This window comes from Physcomitrium patens, chromosome 5 (assembly GCF_059467195.1).
Source record: "Physcomitrium patens ecotype Gransden chromosome 5, ASM5946719v1, whole genome shotgun sequence".
In the NCBI taxonomy this organism is placed as follows: domain Eukaryota; kingdom Viridiplantae; phylum Streptophyta; class Bryopsida; order Funariales; family Funariaceae; genus Physcomitrium; species Physcomitrium patens.
In genome coordinates, this window is record NC_143414.1 from 5,072,811 (window position 1) to 5,095,274 (window position 22,464).

General features: G+C 40.7%; 4 protein-coding genes and 1 long non-coding RNA gene across 7 annotated transcripts; 2 read left to right on the forward strand and 3 right to left on the reverse strand.

Moving 5' to 3' along the window:
• Nucleotides 1-255: 255 nt before the first annotated feature.
• On the forward strand, nucleotides 256-4,667 carry LOC141045438 (uncharacterized). 2 transcript variants are annotated; one of them, XM_073534362.2, is made up of 3 exons: nucleotides 256-1,533; nucleotides 1,653-4,014; nucleotides 4,195-4,667. In XM_073534362.2, the coding sequence occupies exons 1-2, from the start codon at nucleotides 1,371-1,373 to the stop codon at nucleotides 1,895-1,897; spliced, it is 408 nt and encodes a 135-aa protein (XP_073390463.1). In that variant the 5' UTR covers nucleotides 256-1,370; the 3' UTR covers nucleotides 1,898-4,014; nucleotides 4,195-4,667. The 2 variants fall into 2 exon arrangements, with proteins under 2 accessions (XP_073390463.1, XP_090106448.1); XM_090250322.1 differs by lacking the exon at nucleotides 256-1,533 and having other exon boundaries at nucleotides 1,901-2,845; nucleotides 3,200-4,014.
• Nucleotides 4,668-8,236: 3,569 nt separating this feature from the next.
• Nucleotides 8,237-12,662, reverse strand: LOC112282750 (uncharacterized). Its single transcript, XM_024520805.3, has 4 exons — nucleotides 11,238-12,662; nucleotides 10,360-10,628; nucleotides 9,928-10,273; nucleotides 8,237-9,822 (listed from the first exon to the last, which is right to left on the reverse strand). Exons 1-4 carry the CDS (start codon nucleotides 11,412-11,414, stop codon nucleotides 8,755-8,757), a joined length of 1,860 nt encoding a protein of 619 aa, XP_024376573.1. The 5' UTR covers nucleotides 11,415-12,662; the 3' UTR covers nucleotides 8,237-8,754.
• A 2,176-nt stretch (nucleotides 12,663-14,838) lies between these two features.
• Nucleotides 14,839-18,221, reverse strand: LOC112282678 (uncharacterized). Its single transcript, XM_024520631.3, has 6 exons — nucleotides 17,783-18,221; nucleotides 17,143-17,365; nucleotides 16,751-16,845; nucleotides 16,520-16,617; nucleotides 16,071-16,250; nucleotides 14,839-15,905 (listed from the first exon to the last, which is right to left on the reverse strand). Exons 1-6 carry the CDS (start codon nucleotides 18,219-18,221, stop codon nucleotides 15,555-15,557), a joined length of 1,386 nt encoding a protein of 461 aa, XP_024376399.1. The 3' UTR covers nucleotides 14,839-15,554.
• Nucleotides 15,863-19,776, forward strand: LOC141045393 (uncharacterized). Of its 2 annotated transcripts, XR_012217505.2 has the most exons (4): nucleotides 15,863-15,991; nucleotides 16,717-16,820; nucleotides 17,026-17,168; nucleotides 17,321-19,776. It is a non-coding gene; the product is annotated as an uncharacterized LOC141045393 (long non-coding RNA). The 2 variants fall into 2 exon arrangements; XR_016502886.1 differs by having other exon boundaries at nucleotides 17,026-19,530.
• Nucleotides 19,777-20,113: 337 nt separating this feature from the next.
• LOC112282680 (chlorophyll a-b binding protein, chloroplastic) lies at nucleotides 20,114-21,688 on the reverse strand. The gene is made up of 2 exons (XM_024520633.3): nucleotides 21,488-21,688; nucleotides 20,114-21,296 (listed from the first exon to the last, which is right to left on the reverse strand). Exons 1-2 carry the CDS (start codon nucleotides 21,625-21,627, stop codon nucleotides 20,645-20,647), a joined length of 792 nt encoding a protein of 263 aa, XP_024376401.1. The 5' UTR covers nucleotides 21,628-21,688; the 3' UTR covers nucleotides 20,114-20,644.
• Between the last annotated feature and the right edge of the window lie 776 nt (nucleotides 21,689-22,464).

Here is a 22,464-nt window from a genome sequence, read left to right on the forward strand (position 1 = left end):
AATTGAAGTAGCACTTGCAATCGGATCATATACGACCTAATCTGACGAACTGTGTCTTCCATAATTGTCCTCACAGGAAGCTAAGTCCTATATACTATCGTGTCGATTTGCTTGCGAAGGGGAGCCTTTGTTTGTTGAGTACATGACCCAGGTCACTAAAGAGCGTAAATTTGGAGCATTTGCGTTTTTGATACACATAAGTTGATTTTCACCCCGTATAGGCACATTTTGACAGACATTTTGAATTGACTGATATATTGGACTGAGTGCATAAATTCCATTCTGTACTTTCCTGTATGTATGTATATATATATATATATATATATATATTGCCTGGGTGATGATGAACCTGATAGTTGCTTAAGAGGTCGGTTGGAACCTGGGTGGGTTGGACAGAAACTAAATGACATCCTCGCTTCGCGATTTCCTTGCAACGTTGATGAATTGGAGTTGATAAAAAGCTTCAACGAAACAATACCTAAGCCGCGTAGTGATGCACGCATTGTGTCGGAGCTAAACAGTATTCTTGAAAGATTGTATGATATACTCATTGAACCTTTCTCGGAATTTTTTTGGTTCAAGCATCTGGACCCAAAATCAGCGATAGTCTTTGTGCCTGACAAGGTATGCGACGTACTTTAAGCTCATCACAGGTGGCACCTCATGAGATCTGGATTAGTGCGTCAAGCGTGGGTCCCCCTTCATGAATAACTGTATCACTTTGATTTCATTGAATAGGGGCCTAACTAATTTTAACTTTTTTCTTTCGAACATCTTATTCTACACCCCCGACATGCGGTTCGAACTTGCAGATGTATTCCAAACTCAAATGTAGTTGCAGCTTCTTTGACACTCAATCTTAATCAGATGTGAATGTAGCCGAAAACATTCTCACTCATACGTGTCCAGAAACTGGCGTAGCTTTGGTTGAACATGAGTCCTGAGGAAATTCTTGTAATTTTTTATTTTTTCAGAATCGTGATCAAGTTGTGGAAGAGTATGGGCAAAGATATATAAAAAATTTGTCCTGTATATATGCCTTCAGATGCTCTACAGAGTGCTGTTTGCATTACTTCGAAATAAAAAGACCCAAAAGTATCTTTTTCAGCTACACCCAATAGCAGTTTCTCCCTCGTTGCGAGTACTGCAGCACTGCAAACAGCGCGTACGTGACCTTGATACATTTCCATTGAAACCAGATAGGTGTAGCTTGGCCGTGGGAAATGCTACGTACGATCCTGGAACAGGGCAAGGGCTGGAGCACCTTCGAATGTGTTTCCCCGGACGAGTGAAGGCACTCGAGAGAGAAGAGGCTACCCGTGCCAAGTTTCTGGAGCTGGTGAAGGAGGCCAATCACTCCAAAGAGCAGCATGTTTTTGCATGTATTCACCTGGGAGTCCATGGTCACTGGAGAGAAATCCCAAGTTCATGTCGATATGGATGAGAGAAAGGCCGAACAATACACTACGGGTTCTCTGGAGTTTTCCAGGTCCATCGTCCAACGAACTGGAGCGTCAATGGTGTCAAGCACAGGTGAGGTTTGGGTTTTGCATTAGCTGCCTCTGTACGTTTAATTCGCATTACTTGTTTTGGCTGTAATGCACCCCCTGGGTTGAATTCGTAATTGATCACCCTTTCATGGCTTCTTTCAGTATCAGCTACAAGCAGTGGCGAGTTAATTAAAAGAGGTCAATCTTGTGCGTTGTCGTTGGAGGAGTTCGAATCTGAAGTAGAACTATCGAGCCATGCTGAAAGGCATGGAGCTCATGCATGCGGGGAAGTAGGTGCCATTCCTAGGGGGGAAGTGCTACGGTTCCACAGCTGCCGAGAACATGCTTCCATCAGAGGATATCGTCAAGGGTGGCTTCCAGTGGCGGACGCGTCTAGTGGTTCTTAGTGCATACAATGCATCAAGAGGACGGGTGATCGTACTTTTCTCCATGAGTTTGTGTATTCTAACTCTGCCGGGTTTTCCGGAAGGATTTTCAATCTTGTTGCCATAGTCTTGGTGCCATAGTCAGGGTTTGCTAGAGCTTTCATGAATGTTGCATAAATAGTCGATCTACCTGCAAGACTATTAGTAATCTGCGTGAACTACCAAATTTGCAATCAAATTTGTTTAGACTCCAGCCCGTGGCCGTGCACGTGATGCATGTAAATATAATCTTTCTATCTAAAGAAATTAATATTGAGCTGCATCATGCAGGACTTCAGTGACGGTGAGGTGAACTTGCCACGTGCGTTGTTGATAGCAGGGGTTCCAGCCGCACTAGCGTCACAATGGAAGTTCTCTGATGGATCTCCGACGTTGATGAAATTATTTTATGCGAACTTACAACATGTGCAGGATGTTGCTGCAGCTCTCCAATCTGCTCTGATACAGCTCTCCAACAATCCCAACTCGGAGATTGCAAATAATATTTTCGAGTGGGGTCCGTCTCTGGTCTAGGATTTGCCCACAGTTGAGCTTCCCAAGGAGTAATGACAGAGAATGCCAGAAATGCTCTTCCCGCAAAACATCGAGCTGAGTTGCTAAGACTCAAGTTGGCTGATGTCGAAGACAATGACACGGCAAAGGTGTTCTCGAAAGAGCTGAAGGCCATGGACACTTTCTTGGAATATCGAGCTACAATCCACTTTTGCTTGAAGAGGAAGCTATCACTGCCACTGTCAGCGCTACATAGGCGTTATTGCTGGAACACTCACATGATCCTCACATCTTCAAGGAGGTCCACGCATTATTGGAAGAGCTCTTCACATTATTGACCTTCAAACAGTTTCACAGGGTTGAGGTCGAGTTCGAGAAGCGCTGCACTACTGATCTTATTTTCATGTTTAATTTCAGGTATGCAGCTTGTCACGTATGGCTGTTTCTCGTTCCTGATGTCTCACCTCACTGGTATCATTCTCATTTATAGCTGAAAGGAAGATAGACACATCAAAATCCGACACTTCAACTTGAGAAATGCTACCAATGGATTACTCAGGAACATATTAGTGTAAGTGCTGGTGTTGAATATGCAAGTTTTCTAGCTTAATGTAAAACCATTTAGAGCAATTTTTATAAATACAAAAACTTTCAAAGCAATTCATTGTTGAGGACACATTTCGCACGTGCAATTGGCTATTTGAACCAATTTAAACCAGTCCACTAATGGTTTTCTCTTTTTGATATTTCTTTGGTGGTTGTTTGATTAAGGAAACGTATGGTGTTCACGCAAGCCATGAATGGCAGTTATCAAACAGCTCTTGACCAGGCCAATGTGCTAATTGACGCTATTCAAAATGAATATGTATTGATATGTGACGACAAGTCAATGCAATCATTGCCAGCCTTTGAGCTTTTAGTTAAGCAAGAAAGGGCAGTAGTTGTGAGACTCATGGACAAGAAAGTAGAAGTGCTGAGAGAGTTCTTTTACATATTGGCTTATGCAGAGAGTTATCACTGCCTGATCCAGATCAGTTAATTCAAGACTCTGATGCAGAATGAAAGTGGAGCACTGGAATTTGCTAGACGAGCAAAACGTCTTGAGAGTCCCGACTCATCTGAGCCTGGTCATGTTGCTTTCAAATTGATTTTTAGAACACTCCCTGGTAAGTACCTCCAGTGGCTTTTGGGTGTGGATAAGAGCGCAGAGACGTTATTTTCTTCTGTTTGGATGTGGACGGAAAATGCAAGGAAGGCTCTGGCTGCGAGACAACGATGTGAATCGCTGACACGCAAGATTGCTTGTATTCAAAAGGATGGTATCAAGGTGAACTTGTTGAGGGAGTTGAATACGATTGACACTTTCTTGGCATCCGCATACATCGCATTTGTGCTTGTAGAAGGAGCTATCTTTAAGGCGATCTTCAGTGTACATATACTGTCATCATCCTTGCTTTATGATCCTTCTCCAAGGAGATCTATGCATTACCTAAAGATTTTTTCACAGTATTTCCCTTAGATCGATCTGAAAAAGCTGAACTTGAGTTGAAGAAGCGCGGTAATCAGCACGAGTTGTTTGAATTCAGGTAAGTGACCGCAAATTTTCGTCTCTTAATTCTCACCATTAACATTTGAGCTGCAAATAATGTAAGAGTCTTTGTGCACAGCTCATCCTAAACACTATCTTCCATGGTCATTTTTAGAAGACACATTTCAATCGGGTCCCCTCACATATCAACCGTTTGGTGGACATTGTTTGGATGAAGGATGCGCATGATGTACATGCAAGCTGTGAAGGGCAGTTGTGAAATGGCTTTGGACTATGCCAACAAGTTGATTGAAGATATACGCGGAAATTATCATGAAGCTTGCAAGGAATATGATGATCTATTCGTTAGGCAAGAAAGAGCGGTGATTTTGAGGCTCATGGGCAAGTATGAAGAAGCTCTGGCAGAGTTCGAAGATTTATAGGCAGTTGACTCGGAGGATTATTAATGCCTCATTCAGTGCAGTTATCTCAAGCATCTAGTGGGGGATGAAAGTGGAGCATTGAAATGTGCTGACCAGGCCAAAAAAACCCATGGTAATGCTGACTTGGATTCACCTGGCAAGGGTGCACTCTGTTTGTCCTTGACTATACTCCCTGATGATGAATACCTGTACCGGCTTTTGAAGGCCTCACGGGCATCATCGTCCTCTGTTAGCTAGGACATTTTATAACTAAACAACTTCATGCTTATGTGAGTTGAGTAAAAAGGGAATGATTTATGATTTTTCTATGTCTCATTTCATGTTGCATTAAGTCACCAAAAAAAATTCAACATTTTGGTTCAATAGTGACTGTGGAATAAAAAATCTAAGAAGGTATTATTCGGACTTGGTCCAAATACAACTCACCTGTTACACATACTTGGTCTTCCAAATTTCATGCACAGCATTGAATTTATTCTCAACTTATGTAGTTAATACATTCCATGGCTTCTCTTAATTATTTTTCTATTGATTCTTAAAACTTGTAATGTGAACTATAATGATGGAAAAAAAGGTGGTCTATAAACACATATTTCACTGGCTTTTTATTTCAATCTTGCACCTCAAATTCCCTTTAATATGGGTTTTGCTATTAAATAAGCACAATTATATATATTTATATTTATATTGCCTTGTTTAATTTTTCTAAATTAATATCTCCTACAATATTATTTTGGGTGTTGTATTAATTTTCGTATTGTACCATTAGACATTAGCCATTAAAACTTGTTATAGAAAGGATCTCCCTATAAAGTCATAGGAGGCCTCTCTATAATCTCCCTGCAATTGAGTCCTTATTTAAATGAAAAAATCTAGATTTATTACAAATGTTGTTTACTATGTAAATCAACATAATATTCTATATTCTATTATAAAAACTATATTATATTCAATCTTCTCAATCCTCACAATATTCTTAAACTAAAAATTATTATATATTTGTAGTTGCTATTGAAAATATTTAAAAAATTGAAAGCATTTCATTTCCTTCTTTTTTTTTTCATTCAAATAATTCAATGCCAACATGAGATTCATGTCTTCTTATTCTTAGGATATATAGTACATAAATTGCTTACTTGAGCTAGAGCCTAAGTTAAAAATAAAATTTGATGTTTTTATTCTTTTTTGTCTAAAGTTTTAAAATATAATTTATCTATAATTCGACTTCAACTACTCTAAAATGACTAACATTGATGAAGATATCATAAATATCATCATAAAATTGAAGTTTTAGGACTTAATAAAACCAACCATTTATAAAGGAAATTTTTAATTAGACACTGCCTTTTTATTACATGGATGCTCCCCAGGGCCACACACGTCCACATATACATAATAAAATTCTTATCTATGATAAAAAAAATATTCAATAAATTTACAATGAAGGATTTTCTAAATAAACTTAATAAGCTTTTTAAAGTGAATAAAAGAATTACATGAAATATAATATGAAATTTTTTAATTTTAATTTTATTTTTATTTTTTTTTAAATGCAATAAGCCATTACACACACAAATTTTATTTTAAATTCATCTTATAAATTTTTAGTGTAAATAAGAATTTTATTTTATGTATATTAGAATGTAATGTGCAAGAAGATGTTCATATAGTAAAAGAAAGGTATCCACATAGTAAAAGAGAGGTGTTTAGCTAATAATTTCCTTTATAAACCATTGATAAGAAGAAAAAACTTGAAAGTCAAAAAATCCCTATGAAAGATAAGATAGCTAGCCTTGCAATTTAAGCTATGGCTAATGAACAAGATCTGTAAACTTTGACTATATTTTGTATTAAAATATGTTCTAATTGAAAAAAATTACATCCATAATGACCAATATAGTTTCCATCGAAGAACCTTTTGATAATTTATGATTTAAGCATCCTTTAAAATATCAATACAATCCATTGGAGGATCTTGTTGGAATTCAAAGAGATATGTTGAAAAGTGAGCTCCACTTTTGATGAGCTACAATAATGTATTATATGCATCATGGTTAAGAAGAAAAATCCTAAAAGTTTTAAAATTCCTAAGCAAGATAAAATAACTAGCTTTACAAATCCAATAATAGCTAATAAAGAAGATCCGTAAGCTTTAACTAATTAAGCAATTAAGTATTGGTAGATCCTGTAATATTAGAGGCACAAATATCAATTATTGTATAAGTGATTGTTCTTGTATTATATTGAAGGATTTGCTAAAGTAATTATTATGTTATAAAGTTTTTATGAAAAGATTCAACTTTGAGACAGTATTCTAAGATTATATGGGCTATATTTCCTAAGTGTAGTAAAGATATAACTTGTAATATTTAGAAAAAATATATGTAAAATCTGTTTATTTACATTTTTATTATTTTAAGTGTTTTATTACAAGATCAAATGTAGATATACACTTAGAAATCTATTAATGTGTCTCTTTATTTGCAATTAGTACATTAAAAGTTACAAGATTTTCAATTATAATATATCAATCTTTATACATTGTTAAGAACAAAAACTTGAAGAATGTAATTAAACAAGATATATCTTAAAGAAAGATGACATAAAGGGAATGAAAAAGTATGTATATTTAAGAAGAAATTGGAATGGCTATTGCTAAAGACAAAAAAATTATAGACTCTTGAAATTAGACTAGAAGCAAAAAAAAAATTGGCAAGAGTGAGGAAGGCCTCACTATTGCCAGTTTATATACTATTTAACTAAGAAACTATGTAGCAATGTTCTATAAGTTATCTAACATGTGTCTAACTTATTAGCCAAGTTTTTAACCTATCAATCACCTGTAAACACTTAAGTCAAATCTGCATTTATAAAGCTTCTAATGAGCTTCTCCATAAGATATTATTAAATTTACCTACTTCTACTTAACTCCTCTTATCTAAGTTAATACTAGTGTTAATATATATGTCTATGATGCACATATATTCTTAACAAGCATATTATAGACTATATTAATTTCATGTACATTAGAGGATATTCTATTTAAAAATACATTAAAGGCTTTCCACTATCCACCAAAAGAACAAAAACTCTATTTTAGCTAATTTTTGAAATTCATAATTTTTAGAATTGGTTCAATCCAAAAGTAATTAATGAAATTAGTTCTTCAATTAAAATTTTAATTAATATGTGTCAATTTAAATTGCATTACTTTTCTTCAAACTATTAGATTTTTAACTTGTAAAATAATTTTAAAAGAAAAATAATTCTATTTTTATTTTAAGTCTTGTAAGTATCTTATTATAATACTTTAAATTTGTATTACACAACTACTCTTCTATTACTCTTCATTAATGAATTGATATAAGTTGCTTCAAAAATTGAGGGTTACAAATATATAAATATATATATTCTCCACATTATCATTTTTATGTAAATTATAATACCAAACGTACTTTTTTTTAAATTAAATTTTCCTGATGATGAGCTAAGAATGATATATAAATTGTCTGTAAAAAAGCATTCGTAGATCACTTCAAATACTATTTTTACCACACATTTGAATATCAAAATTTTAAAATACTACATGTAGTAAAACGTATAAAAAGAATTTAAAAAAAAAATGGTAGATAAGGACTTTATTCATACCATAACATGACAAAATACAACATATATATCGATATCGAAACACAACAACTGGTAGAAAAAGATACATATAAATATATATATATATATTCAAGAACATCGATTCATTCTGAATAGGCTGAACTAGAGTAGAAGTCCAATTTGAGTAAAATGAATAAAAAAAAAACAAACATGTTCAAAAATCAAAACAACTTACTCAGTAATCAAATCTTCATGTATTGAATGTATGTGTTGTCACGTAAATTTTGATGCTCATCACATCTATCACAGCAAGTAACTCATCACCTGAACCCTAAACCATATTTCTTCTAATTACACAAGCAATCAATAGCATTATAGACGTCGCCACCACGTCTTGTAGCTTCTTTGAGTGTTCCTCTTTCAGATCGGAGGGTTTGATCGGTGAGAATTGCAATTTCATTGAGAAGGTGAATCTCAGTAACAGGCAAGCTTTAACCCTTCGCATGGATCTGGTGGTTGCTGGATTAGTTTACTGATTCTAGAAGTCAGTGTCTAGCATTCTAAACCGGATTCAGCGCAGGCATTTCGGCTCAGTCATGAAGGACGGCCGAAGTAGCAATGATATACATCGATCAACAGTAAATTCATGATACAATCGTGCGCATCAGAAAAATTCAGTGATTGCGAATAGTAATCTCATACTGGAAATCCCGCTCCAAGGTGATGAAATCTCTTTGAAGAGGTGGGGATTAAAAACTTTCTTGCGCAGTTGGGGTGACGGCATGAGTGGGTGAGCGAGGCGCCAGTGTGTTGCGAAGACCTTTGTGTGCCTCGCAACGCTTGCGCTCCGGTCGTGGCGGATCAGCGCACACAGTGCCGTCCGGAAGTCTCAATCCACAGATGTCGCGTCGTGAAGGTGAACGACTGACTGAAGACTCCAGCTGTGATTCCTCGCACGTCGGCAAGATGCCGCTGTATGTGGAACTTCGTTTGGGTCCATCAGGACGTGAGTTCCCCGCCCCTGCCTGGTTCATCTCAGCCCATTCTCGGCTCTTGGCCATGCGGAGCTCAGACGTGCGCAACCAGGAGTTGAACGACAAGCTGCCGCGCCTTTTTGGCTCGGGGGATGACCGTGATGGCACCGAAGCAGGCGCAATGGAGAACGGGAAGCAAGAGGATGACGTTGGCTCTGGACCTGGCAAGATAGGGGACTCGGGAGCGTGATGGATATGATGTTGCGTCTCCGGCGATGATGATCCGGCCCTGCTACTTGGTATGTGATGTGCGATGCTGGATTGGGGTGTAAGCACTACTTTAACCTGTTTTCCTTGATTTTGCTTTTTTGAATCCTTGTGCAGGAGACATCGTTTGCCACCTTTCACCGGGAGGGCGTTGCAGGGGTTTCCATTCTCTAATGGCGCCCCGCAACGGTCAAGCGGGATGTCGAATTTGGTGAATTCACTACTCTTGGAGATTTTCCCTCCCAACTGTGAGCTGCTCTTGAAGAGGGTGAAGAAATCTGCGACTCGGCTTCGATCTGCCCTGCTGCCAGCGCGTCCACAACCTTCCTGGATTCCAGGTTTTCGAGCGGCAATGACAACACCGACCTTGGACTTGGGAGAGAAGAACCACGTCCTGGATGATCTGACGCCGAAACAATCATAAGAGGGGTCGTTAGACCCGAGCGCACCGCCCATGACAATCTTCGAGACCACATCCGATGATCGTTGGCGGAAGTTCCCGCCTCGTTTCCATGCGTAGTCGAATACCTCAATGAGATCTGCCTCCGCCTTTTCCGCCATTATTTTGTTCTCAGTCTGCACTTGTGCATCAAAACACGAAGGCACGAAAATTGAGAGCTGTCATCTCGCAGCTCGCATATTCAAAAATTTACAGTGAAACAAAATTTAGGGAAGACTCACCACACTCCAACGGAAAGCTATGGAGCAACCCAAGGCGAAAACTTCGGAGAAAAGACGGGGACCTCGACGACTCGGTGATCGAATTCCGGCAGCTTGGTCGTAAGAACTCGTCCTCTTGTGATGCTCCGAAATTGAATGCGCATCCGAGTTAGTCCCATCCATACTCGCATTGCTCATCGGCCTGCTCCCGCCGCTCATGTACCCGCCATCGCCGCCCGGACCCCTGTCAAGACTCATGTTGAGGCTACCAAGTTCCAAGTTGAAACTCCTCGATTGGGATAAGCTTTGTACATCTGCAGCGCTTTTACTAGCTGTCTCGTTCCCAACAGCAAATAGTCTCGTCGATCTGCAAGCGACCATGCCTGGAATCAGTATTATGATGTGTAAAATGCGTAACATGGAGGAATAACCTGCAGAATTAGGAGAACGGACCTGGCACCTTCGAGGTGAGCCCCCGTCTGACCGATGCGAAATAAGTGCTGGTAGACGTTTTCAGCGCATCCTAGATACACCACCACCACGTCTTGAGGTTTCAGGAAGCCTGAGTAGTTGCTACGTTGGGGTGGCAGCCATGCGGGTGGCGTGACTCCCAGCTCAAATATGCCGGCGCCACTGTAGTTGCTGGATAGGTTGCTAGTCCGGAACCGACCAGGAATCTTTCCAGATGCGTGGTCCTTCCAATCTGTAGGACCGACGAGAACCTGAAGCGGACAATACACAATCCCACGACAATATTCTGATTGGGTGCTACTATAGAATCGAAGGCCCTCGGATGCACAATTCCAGATCCTTGATACTAACATTTAGAAACTAAAGTATATGGCCTGTGCTGATAGCGTAAAACCCACTCATCTCGCATTCGATGGTTACTACTGAGTTGGAAAAAGCTAAAAGCATTCGAGACTGCATTTCAGTGTACGAGACAGTACAGTTAAGATAATACTGCATCTAGTCTTTCACGAATTTGGAGAACGCCCTACATTTGAGCTAATGAGTATGGCTTCAAACGCACTTCCATTATCCTAAGGCATAGTTTTCTCGCTATTTTCTTTTCCTTTACGACTGATGAGAGAATTAAAGTATCAGGAAACGAATCCAGCAGCGGAAAATCTCAAAGAACCCATTATGAATTATCATGGCATTTGAATTTAATGCTTGTATGTGTCGCCGAGCAGTACCACTTAAGGAAGGAGAGTCCTTTGGGACACTGAACAGCTGGGAAGCCATAGTCGCAGAACGAGGGAGGAAGACAAGTACATGTGTCGAACTTCAATTAGTGGTCACTACAAAGAATGTGTACAAACACATACCTTCCAGTCGGAGAAACACTCGTCATGCTTCACATGCGTATGATTCTCTCGCTTCAACCGCGGCTTCTTCTTCGGGACATCTCCAGCACCTGCTTCTGGACGGGGCTGCGGCTGCGACTGGGGCTGGGGCTTATCAGATACCAAGCCCATACCGCTGCCAGCCCCTAAAAGAGGCATTCGTCGTCTATATACTCCTCTCCCCCCCTTAATTTATTCAGAAAAACCCTGTATGAGGACACCCTCTCACCTCCACTTCTGCGTGCGAAGCAAAGAAATTGAACACATTCTTTGAAAATCGAGCCGACATGCGATATCGCTGACGATAACATTAACTCGCATACTGATATCAAGACTTATCGTAAACTAATACCGTAAGTAGATTCTCTGAATTCACCCTTCGGAAAAGAGCCAGATGAATATCAAATTCTAACAATGTACATCCTATACTCATTCTGCTTTTCAATATGCTCTGAATGGAGGGCTGCCGTTATGAGAAGTGAGGAGGAAGCTTAAGATTGCTAATTACTGCTGTAATATCAGATGAAGCAATCTGCAAATTACGTCTACTAATGTGTCTACAGCACTAAAGGCTTAAGTTGTTCCTACAAAGAGGCCCTGAAATACCCCTGCAAGTCGCCTAATATCTCTAACCCCAAAAAAGTAGAAACTCGAAAAAATACATACCTACGTCCAGACCAGACGCACTCATAAACCCGAATCAAAAAGAAAAAAAGAAAAAAACCAATGGAACGAACTCTACAGTTTCACAAAACTCTCAGAGCTAGGTTTCTTGCAAGAGGCTCCAGCAGCTAGTTGCATCAGTAAGCGCCCCAGAAATCGCAGCCACTCAAGATACCTCAATCCACATCACCTTTCTGCAAATCTTCTTGTTTGAGTTTCCTGTCAACTTCCCGATCTTTATCAGGAGAAATCAATCCACCATTTGCAATGCAATCGACAGCAAGCACGTCATCACATACTCCTTGTTCCCGGCACACACAAACCCCCATTCTATCATCACTTAAATTCTTCGGCAAACCCTCGTGATGAACTCGACCCCAGTGAACAGAACCCCTCTCCCATGACACACGAGTCGCCACCCTCGCCTGCTTGCCACACTACAAACTCCTAATTGGGCACCCCAGCAAGTGAACATTCCCAGTGCGGCGACCGCGCATTCACCTCCACGCTGGTATCTGCATGAGACGCGGTGCTTGAGGAGTAAAGCGAATCCTGGTGACCACAATTTGGCGCGACTCTCCTGGCAGATCCTGTCCACAATCCTCTCATACCGAGACAGCCGCGAAACCTGCTGAATTTTCCCACCATCCCAAGCAAACGTACGCTCCTGTACCTGCCATTACTGAACAGCGCCCTCCCATCGGCGTCCCTCTTCACATCGCTCGCATTCCAGAGCCCCTCACTTTGTCACGGCTCCTCCTACTTCGCCTCCACGCCCCATGCTCCTTTATCCCAGTCATCCCTCGTCTCCTCCAACCAGCTGTGCCCTTACCCAAAAAAAGACTTTACGCCATGCCGACAAAACTTCGGGCCTGGAATTCTCTGCAACGAATTTCTGGATTCGCGATCTTATCCTCCGCGATCATTTCGACAACAACGCTGCAGATCCAACGAAAATACATTTCGGCATGCGACAACGCTGAATTACCTCATGCTTTCTCTTGACTTGTTGTCGAAGAGATTGGATCATTTGTCGCCTCGCGGACTACGTTGTGGATGGGGATTTGGAACGGGATGGAAATAAAACATAGAGGAACAATAAGATATCTTAACAGGACATGATAGATTTAATCTCAGCTGATAATAAAGTATTTGTGTACATACATTTCTGTGCATTTTGGTGTAGTGTGGTTTCATTTTTTCGCTTCTGTAGCGCTAAATTCTCTCCTGATGGAATATATATATATATATATATATATACATAACCTCAATAGGAAATAATTACAGAGCTCCCACATAGCTACAAATGGAACTAATTTTCAAATAGATTCATATGAAATGATTGCATATTAGCATGTTTGATATTTCAAACCTTTCCATCTACAAATGTGTATGTGTATATATATATATATATATATATACATGAACATATCTGTATGTTTTGAAACAAGCACATACGATGTAAATAAGATGAAACTGTGTAAAATAATCAAAACCAGAATCGAAATGATAATTCCAAACTATTAAGAATCTTTGAACCCATTGACAAAGAAGGCAAAGTAGGCAGAAACCCCCTACAGTGAACATCTAGGTGTGAAAAAAGGATTGTGTGTGTCATTCTTCCACTTGGTTTGGTTAACAGAAAGCTTAGAGCCCGCAAAGAGAAGACCAATGCGAGGTAATGGGTTTGTATATAGTAAAAGACAAAAAGCACAGCTTGAGGTTCTGTATCCTTTATCTTTCCCCTATAAACGGAATAAGTCCCCTGACTTCGAGGCAGGACAAAGGCTGCCCAATGCCAATGTAATGCGCGTTGTGCACACCCAACCAATGGAAGCTAACCACGGAATTAAATTATTCATGGATTTCAGGTTCTATGGTAATAGGGTGATTTTGTGCCTGACCCTTTTACGTGGTCGAAAAGCCCTCCAACACTCTCGTGAATGAGCTCCAACTCCTCAAGCTTTGTTTATTTTGGTTGTTTCCCCTCTCCCTTTGGTCATGGCAATGCAAAAAAATTAATGATACATGTATGTATGTTTAAGATTACGTAAGTATACGTTTTGCTAATTTGTGGGTATTTGGTTTGCTCTCATTTGTACGTTACAATCTAGATATCAATCCGTCTTCAACAAGTCATATCTAATTTGTAATTTATAATTTTAACTGCTCAGCAAAGCCGCACTATATATATATATATATATATATATACACATATTCCTAAATTAATACTATTAATAACTTAAATGTATAACTTAGATTATATTACCCATTTCTTTTTAGATCTAAAAAAATCAAAATGAAAGGTTGAATACTAATAAAGAATCGGATAATTTCTTAACAATGTATTTTTCATTGTGGCCAAACCATCCACCAGTGGTAATTTTATTTCATTTTAATTATTGTGTCACTTCTTTATATCAAACACTGTCCATGATCTTATGTTTTCATTCCAATAAAAAAATTATATATCTATTTTTATTTTTCATTTAAAAAATATATTTCTTAACTATATTATATAAGGTTAACAACAAAAATATTTTAAATCTCAGTTTTACTGATGTAATACTTTGGTTTTAATCAAAATAATTTTGGAATCAGCATGTACTTTAAAATTCTCTGTTGTGCAGAGACCTTGAAGTAAAGAATTTAGTGATTATTTTTCAAAATCCCAGCATATATATATATATATATATATACACACACCAAAACTTAATAGTGATTTTTAAATTATTAAAAATTATTTAATATAAGAAAGAAGTCACATAGATATTACAAAACATTTAATTATCCATAATAATAGTTAATAAACTTCAAACGATTATTTAAAACGAATGATTCAAATTGAATAAATAGTGACAGATATGATCTTAGCCTTAAACAAAATCAGAAGCACTTCTACTATATATTGCACAAGTCATTGTTGACTTCTATTCAAAAAATAGCATACTTATATATCATTTTGTGGTTTTACTACATTATGATGGTTTTCAACAATATTCTTCCAACACACTTAGAATTCTATGTCTTTCTTCAATCATCATTATGTGCAATGTTGCTTCTCCATGCTCCAGTGCTTCTTTTTTCCCAAAATAAATAAAAATTCAACAAAAAAGAATTCATAAGTTATAGCAGAAGTACATAATATCCCCAAAATATATTTGGCAAACCATGAATCATATCTAAGCTCAATATAGACTCTCCACGTTTCAAGCTTGAAGGCTTTCTGCATATGGAAAATTTTGACCCGTAAACTGGATGAGTTTGAAGCTGGCTTAGATCCATTTGTCACATTTTTCCTTTCCACGGAAAGAAACAAATGTGATAGAATGTGAGGAGCTTTACAAAATTACAACACATTGAAGGTTGTAGAAACCCAACAAGTGGGTCATTGATGGAAAGAGAGACACCCACATGAAGCTTCATCTGTACCATGAGAGCTTCAGCTTGCTGGTTGCAATACAATGAAACATGGTGAGCTACATCCTTGCGGATTGCCGTAGCCATAGCCATAGCCATAGCTTCTGTAACTCAGGCACTGGCTTTGGATGTAGTGATGGACAGGCAATAGGGGCTGCACTCCTGTGCTGATTTCAGTTCCTCCATGTGACAAGCAGGCTGTCAATGCCCAGGCTTCTACTTCTTCTTCTTTTTCTTCTTATTCTTCTTAGACTCCTTCTCAATTTCACCTTTCTCTGTACCAGATGACTTGCTTATCTTAGTTTCTCTCTTGAGTGTACCCATCTTGCGTCTGTACCTGACCTCTTTCTCCAGCATGCAGGTCTCGTATTCCAATGCCCAAGCGCTTTGCTGTGTCTTCCGTTTCCTTTCAAGTTCCTGTTTCAGCTTGCCTCTCATCTTCTTTTGCTCGTCCCGTAGTTCGGTAGCTCGCTTCTGGAACTTGTCTGCCGCTTTCTTCCAATTGTGTGACTCAGCTGTGAATCGTTTGCCTTGTTCTTCTGTTTCTTTGATTCGAAGTTTCCCTTCCTGCAGACGTCTCTTCGTAAGCTGACCAATGCAAGATCTTTAGCAATATTGGCTGTACACACGGCTGGGGATGCTAACAAGAGAAGGTGAAGCAAACCCTGATGCTATAAAGACTGGACGATAAATGTGTCAATGTCATCACGGGTTACGAGTTTTAGACTCTGCCTTCAACTTTTCCGTTTTGATTTTAAATGACTTCTCAAGCTCTGGCAAGACTAGGTCTCTGTAATATAAGAATTTCCTGTTGTGTGTTGTCAAACTGACGAGTCTCTCCTTGGCCTCTCTCTGCTCTTTTTGGAGCCTCCAAACATCTCCTGCAGCCATATCTCTTTGCATGACAGCCTCCTGCGAGCATGTGTTTGATGTGAGGAACAAGGAATTCTGTCGAGTCTAGATTGGAAATCCTTCCTCCATCACAGCTTTTGAATAAGTTAGGTCAATTACACTTGCTTAAAAATTCTCCTACTTTGATTGATAGATAGGCAATTGGAGTCGAATCAACTATCTTTTCTCAATAGACACTGACTGATTCACTCTCTGGATACTTACCAGTTTCAGTCCAAGATTTTGGCTGCTTTGGGATAAAATTACATAACATAAGAAATAAAGAGTACCCGTGTCAGACAGACTTGGTATCTGTACTTGAGGTTTTGGATTTTCTCCTGGTGATTCGTGATGTCATCTTCGAGACTCACAATTTTCATACGCAAACCTGTATAACAATTCTGCTGTGAACAAGCTATATTTTCTTAATCACTATTGTTAATGTCCCTTGCATCTAAAAGACCACACGATCTGGCTCGTTTGATAGTGATAAAATCGGGATGGAGGTAGGGTTCACAAACCTGCTATCTTTGAAAGCAAGCGGCTATGACCTCCTGTTCGTGGTGCATTGGATCCGGCTGTAATTTCCAGGTCTTCAATTTTTTTCTCTAGTTTTCTGCAACATTAATTACTACGATCTTTCACGTCTTGACTACTGCTAATTTACTCAGTTATCTATTTTTTGGTAATTGTTTTTCTTTTGCAACATGAGGTTAGAATTGAGATTCAATTTCAAAATGGTTTTAGATTTATGTAAAAGAGAGTAGATGTCGTAATTTTATTGGTAATGACACAGATCTACGCAAGTCAAGTCCCCATTATTGTACGTTCTCACAACCAGTGAGAATTCCACATACACCACAACTGACGAATGTTGCGAATTTTGAAGTTTAGAGAAGCGAATAAAACCGACCTCTGCTTTGCTCGGAGACCCTGAAGGTGAGCTTTGTGGAGCAGGAAGTGATAAGCCTGATAAGCCACCGCCTCCTTCAAACTTTGCAATTCATTTAAAAGACTTTCCTTGTCAGAGTACTTATTGAATTCCAGCTTCCGCACTTTAACCTCGGGCGTTGATTCTCTCGCATTCACAGAACATGTTTCTTCCATCAGACGCTTTACAGCCGAGTTGGAACCACCTGCAAAGTCTGAGTTAAGATCAAATGGACTAGGAGATTGCCATCTGTATCTGCACCCGCATCGGAGGACAAGGCATGAAATAAACTATTATCACAAATAAATTTGCAGGAAAATTTGAAACAAACATGTGAGAGGTATTCAGAATGCTGATGTATCGTATACAATTAACGTCGTTATACTTACGTCGAGGTCGTAGCATCAAGTAAAGGGCATAGCGTTTACTCGGCCGTAAGTCATGGAATTGCTGTATTAGAAGCAATGCAAATTAAAGGCGTTTAGTGAAGGGCACTTCCAAGCGGGGCTTATTTTTGGTACTTTTCTGAGGAAATACGCAAAATCATCACGTAAAAACACGACGATGTGATTTGAAGGGGATGGTATTATCGAGTTTTTGGAGAGTTGCAGAAATGGCCAACCCCATGGATCGGACGTCGTCAACTTCGATGTCGAGCTTGGAGACCTTGGGAATCCAGTAGGCGAGCCTTGTCTTGATCCTGCTTTTGGGAAGCCACCTCTGGATGAACGTGGGGAGCTATCTGCTGATCGAAAGGCCCTTGGCTTAGTCTTTAAGAGTATCTTCGTGGCCTCCGATGCACCTGTTCCCAGGAACGATGGCTTTGGATTACCCCCGTTACGTAGCCTATTAAGCTTACTCAGTGGATTCCTTTTGCCATTATCTGGTAACACTGGCCTTGGTGAATTTCGGGAGCTATCTGCTGAAGCTGATCGTGGCGACTTGGATTTCGAACCATCAGCTGACGATGACTTGCTCTGGTGATGTGGCTTCTTAGACTTGCCGCTTGAGCTCGGCCTTTCGCCATCTGCAGAACCTGGCCTTGATTTTCCCTTGGACATCTTTCCTGGTCACTATGACAATCGTGGGACAATTGTAAATTGTCTCAAGTTTCTTCTTCCTGCAGCAACGAATGATTTCCAGGATTACGCACCTAAGCAGCCGACTGGCGAGTTCATCTGAAGGAACTAGCTGTTGCAAACAAATCATCAAGGCAGAGCTGTAATCCGATAGTGGATTTGTACCAGAAGCTCACACCCAACTCTGCGCTACAGTAGAACAATCCTTCGCTGGCCCTATCCAGTGGCCGTTGGAGTACAAGATCCCAGCCACCACGGACTATGAGTTCAAGATCAACTTGTACGATGACTAATCACCACATCGTCTTCATGTCAGACGGAAAAAGTAAGCACAACACAACAATGAATTTTGATCACATTGCGACAAGAATCGCAGATACTGCAGTTACTCCACAACAATCCTCCAGCATCACGACAAATCTGCCTCATACTGGTCAGGTTAAACACGCCCACCCATCCATACGCCTGAACGTTCTGATATCAATTCCGTGGAGAGAGAAGGTGATGCTAAATTTGGAAGTTTAGGGTCATCTCCTGTGCTGAATCATTAACGTATCTTCGATGGAGTTCCTGCGCAGATTTAGTTTTACTACGTTGTTCTAGGCTACAGATATGAATGCCAGTCATACCCCACAGCCATAAGATTGCAGCCCAGCAATCAGTGGGAAAGGATCCCAAGCTCCTTCTTCGGAAGCTCCTTCTTCGGAAGCTCCTTCACAAACCTGCTCTCAACTCCCAGCGATTGCCACAGGAGACGAGAAGTTGCTTACCTTTAAACACGCACAAAAACCCTTGACGATTCAGACAGACATTGCAACGCCTCCACCCCGACCTGCACAGGAGTTTCTAAGGGTCACCAGTTGGGTGGCGTCTCTAGCTCATTAAACCTTGCATCATACCTTATTGTGTACCGTCGAACAACGACAGTTACTTGAATCATAGAAGGATTCATCACTTCGCATTCAACACAACTGCAAACATTTAAACCATTGAAGGACATGGATCGGTATCCTTGTGCAAACGATGAAAAACCTTGTGCTACTGCACCTAGTGTCAACACAATCAATAGTGAACAACACATGAAATGCTGAAGACGGTTCAAACCCATATTGCTCAGAGGAAATTTGTGAGTAATCATCAATGCTGCACGTAGTCCGCGAAGAACTCTGTAGCCATTCTTGACACCCCCTACATGTGATCTCGTCAGTGGCCGTTAATTTACTCGATATTGTTGTTAGAAAACTTTCATCTCTGCAAATTTGAAGAAATTAGGTTGAAATTGTACATAAAATGTTTCCAACAAAGGATTCCCGAAGAAAGTGTACGTTAAGTCAGTTAAGAAACAGATAATTATCTCTCAGTGTCGATATTTGCAAGTTAAATTCTTATTATTCTAAAAAACGAAATTGTTTTGGTCGCATATACTACGAAGCTTACGTTCAAAACATAAGAGTTGGATTAAAATGATAAAAACTAATAGTATTCAAAAGAAAAACACATGCACAAGAACATATACTGCATTAAAGGTCATTTCCACAATGTGCTTAATCTACAAAATCGTAGTTAGCTGCATACAAGTAAAACGTTCAAAGGATGTCAGCAAATCCTTTCATCGCTTCAACCACTGATTCCGTGAACGACACCTTTGAGACATTCTGGTAAAGGTTACAACCCAAAACCATAAATTCCCATATCGTGAATACATAAGGCACACATTGCAAGACTAGAGAGGTCTCCTCCTTGAATTGAATCATATTAACTTCTACATTCAAGTGCCGCTCGATTTCAATTCTTCCGCTCACACGTTTTCAAAAAGGATAGTAAACATAATGAGCGATAATTCATACAAGGATTGAACATGACAAATCGAGTAATTCTCAGAACCAGGTGCACAACCAGCACGAAAACTCCGACAACGGACACATTAATTTCTTTCCTCAAAACCGTGAATAGAGAAAATCTGTCTGCTCACAGTCCCTCTTCACATAAAAACTTGACACTCATTTTCACCTTCAACCAACACAATCCCTGCTCGTTCGCTAGGAACAGAAGTTGCTGCAAACCCGCTGTAAGTCGGATTGCATTCATGTATCCGACTGCAAGACAGACTCTTCCGCATTCTACCATCTGCTACTGGCCTTGACACTGTGTCGAAGCAAGGTGACGCACGGAGTAAACACAACCGTTCGTCATCACATGTTCCGAACACCAACGTTGCGACATTTCAGGGATCAGCGTCTCCCGTGGCACACCAAAACACGTTCATTCTTGTGTAATCATCCTTTACTGAACCAGCGTGGCTGGAAACACCCAACCGCCAATAATTTGCAACACTTACTCCTCTATGGTACAGAATGCAAGGCGATCTTGCGCCTCAGCCGTCATCTCTTCGACGGATCATACATCTAGTTGCCGGGAACGAAGTTGGTGGCGTATGCCCATGCGTTGTTCGCAACGGGGTCAGCCAGGTGGTCGTTCAGGTTCTCCAGGGGTCCCTTGCCGGTGACGATAGCCTGGACGAAGAACCCGAACATTGAGAACATTGCCAATCGCCCGTTCTTGATTTCCTTCACCTTCAACTCGGCGAAGGTGTCGGGGTCGTCGGCCAAGCCCAAGGGGTCGAATGAACCTCCTGGGTAGATGGGGTCCGTCACCTCACCCAAGGGACCACCGGCGACGCGGTAACCCTCCACGGCTCCCATCAGGATCACCTGGCATGCCCAGATGGCCAAAATGCTCTGTGCGTGCACAAGGCTGGGGTTGCCGAGGTAGTCCAAACCTCCCTCGCTGAAGATCTGGGCGCCAGCCTTGAACCACACGGCCTCTCCGAACTTCACACCGCTCTTGGCCAGGAGCTCAGGGGTCAAGCACCCCAAGGCTCCGAGCATGGCCCACCGGGCGTGGATGACCTCCAGCTCGCGGTTGCGGGCGAACGTCTCGGGGTCGGAGGACAATCCAGCGGTATCCCAGCCGTAGTCACCAGCGAACTCACCATTCAGGTACGAGGGGGTCTCGCCGGAGAATGGGCCCAGAAACTTGGGTCGGTCAGCGCCATACCTACACCAATCAGTCACATCGCCGACTGAGTAATCAAGCATCGCAACCTCTGTTTGCACAAACCACTCGCATGTCCCCGAACAAACATAACACCAACCAGCACCCTTGACACACTCTCCATAAACCCGGCATTGTGTCATCAGCACTCGCATAACACCCATCTACCAGACTCACAAAAACGCGAAGCTCACCAGATGCTGTCAGACCCAGCGGACTTGCGCATGGTGACGCGGGCCTCATTGGCACCCACCCTGCGGGACAGCTCGTTCACGGGCTTGAGCAAGCTCTGCCCAGCCAAGGCGGTAGAAGCGCAGGCGGTAGCGGCAGCCATGGCTGAAACACACAATGCACAGCGAAGCTATCACGAGATTGACACACCGGAAGTGCAAGCCGCTGCGAGTCAATAACTACAGTTGGAGGCGGGAGGGGCAATTATAGCACAGATGGAGGGGCAGGACACAGCAGGATAAAAGGGCAGCAGGAGCACTTATCGGATAAGACGATATCGGAACCCGGATGAGCGGAGGTTCATGTCGTCAACTTATTAGCTCGATGCGGTCCGGGCCATCTCCGACCAGGGAATTGGATTCCGCCCGAGGCACGCTCTTCCACGTGACGCTCGCCATCTAATTGCGTGGTGGGTTGCACCGCTCTTGCTTCGCCGCTAGACTCCGTTTACCGGCGGTCTTGAGTGCGCTACTCGTTTTCCGAGCCAATCTTTCATTTTATTTAAGTTATGTATGTTGTTCATTTGTATTCTTATACGCTAGCACCTCTTCTGTTTGCCAGTGTGTTCCACAGATTTAGATGATCATGTCGCTAGTGCATGGTCTGTATAAGCAATAGCATGTGGTTTTGATTCTTGCAATTTTCGCTTGTTTCTATAAGCGTGACGTGAACTTCAATGGGTAAAGGAATCATTAGGTGGACACCTCGTCTTACTGTATGGACATTCTTCTTTTGTTGTTTGGACACCTCTCATGCCACGCACTCCTTCATATTCACAACAGATCTCTTACTTGCACTAAAAAGTTTTAGGGTATGTGTATAGTAAAAGATTTTTTATGTAAATTTAATTAGCTTTTTAAATCAAATTAAAGAAGTGTATAAAATCTATTATGAAATTGATTAAAATTTGATCAACAAAATAAAATAAATAGACAAATAA

What these genes read in the sequence shown, in the direction of transcription:
- LOC141045438 (XM_090250322.1), top strand. Translation starts at nt 3,480, where the DNA reads ATGCAGAATGAAAGTGGAGCACTGGAATTTGCTAGACGAGCAAAACGT.
- LOC112282750 (XM_024520805.3), bottom strand. Translation starts at nt 11,414, where the DNA reads ATGCCTCTTTTAGGGGCTGGCAGCGGTATGGGCTTGGTATCTGATAAG. An exon ending in AGTGTTTCTCCGACTGGAAG is followed by an intron (nt 10,629 to 11,237) that starts GTATGTGTTTGT and finishes TGTCCGCTTCAG; the next exon opens with GTTCTCGTCGGTCCTACAGA. An exon ending in TAGCTTTCCGTTGGAGTGTG is followed by an intron (nt 9,823 to 9,927) that starts GTGAGTCTTCCC and finishes GCACAAGTGCAG; the next exon opens with ACTGAGAACAAAATAATGGC.
- LOC112282678 (XM_024520631.3), bottom strand. Translation starts at nt 18,221, where the DNA reads ATGTCCAAGGGAAAATCAAGGCCAGGTTCTGCAGATGGCGAAAGGCCG. An exon ending in GACGACGTCCGATCCATGGG is followed by an intron (nt 17,366 to 17,782) that starts GTTGGCCATTTC and finishes CAGACTTTGCAG; the next exon opens with GTGGTTCCAACTCGGCTGTA. An exon ending in CTTGCTTTCAAAGATAGCAG is followed by an intron (nt 16,618 to 16,750) that starts GTTTGTGAACCC and finishes ATTGTTATACAG; the next exon opens with GTTTGCGTATGAAAATTGTG.
- LOC112282680 (XM_024520633.3), bottom strand. Translation starts at nt 21,627, where the DNA reads ATGGCTGCCGCTACCGCCTGCGCTTCTACCGCCTTGGCTGGGCAGAGC. An exon ending in GCTGGGTCTGACAGCATCTG is followed by an intron (nt 21,297 to 21,487) that starts GTGAGCTTCGCG and finishes TGATTGGTGTAG; the next exon opens with GTATGGCGCTGACCGACCCA.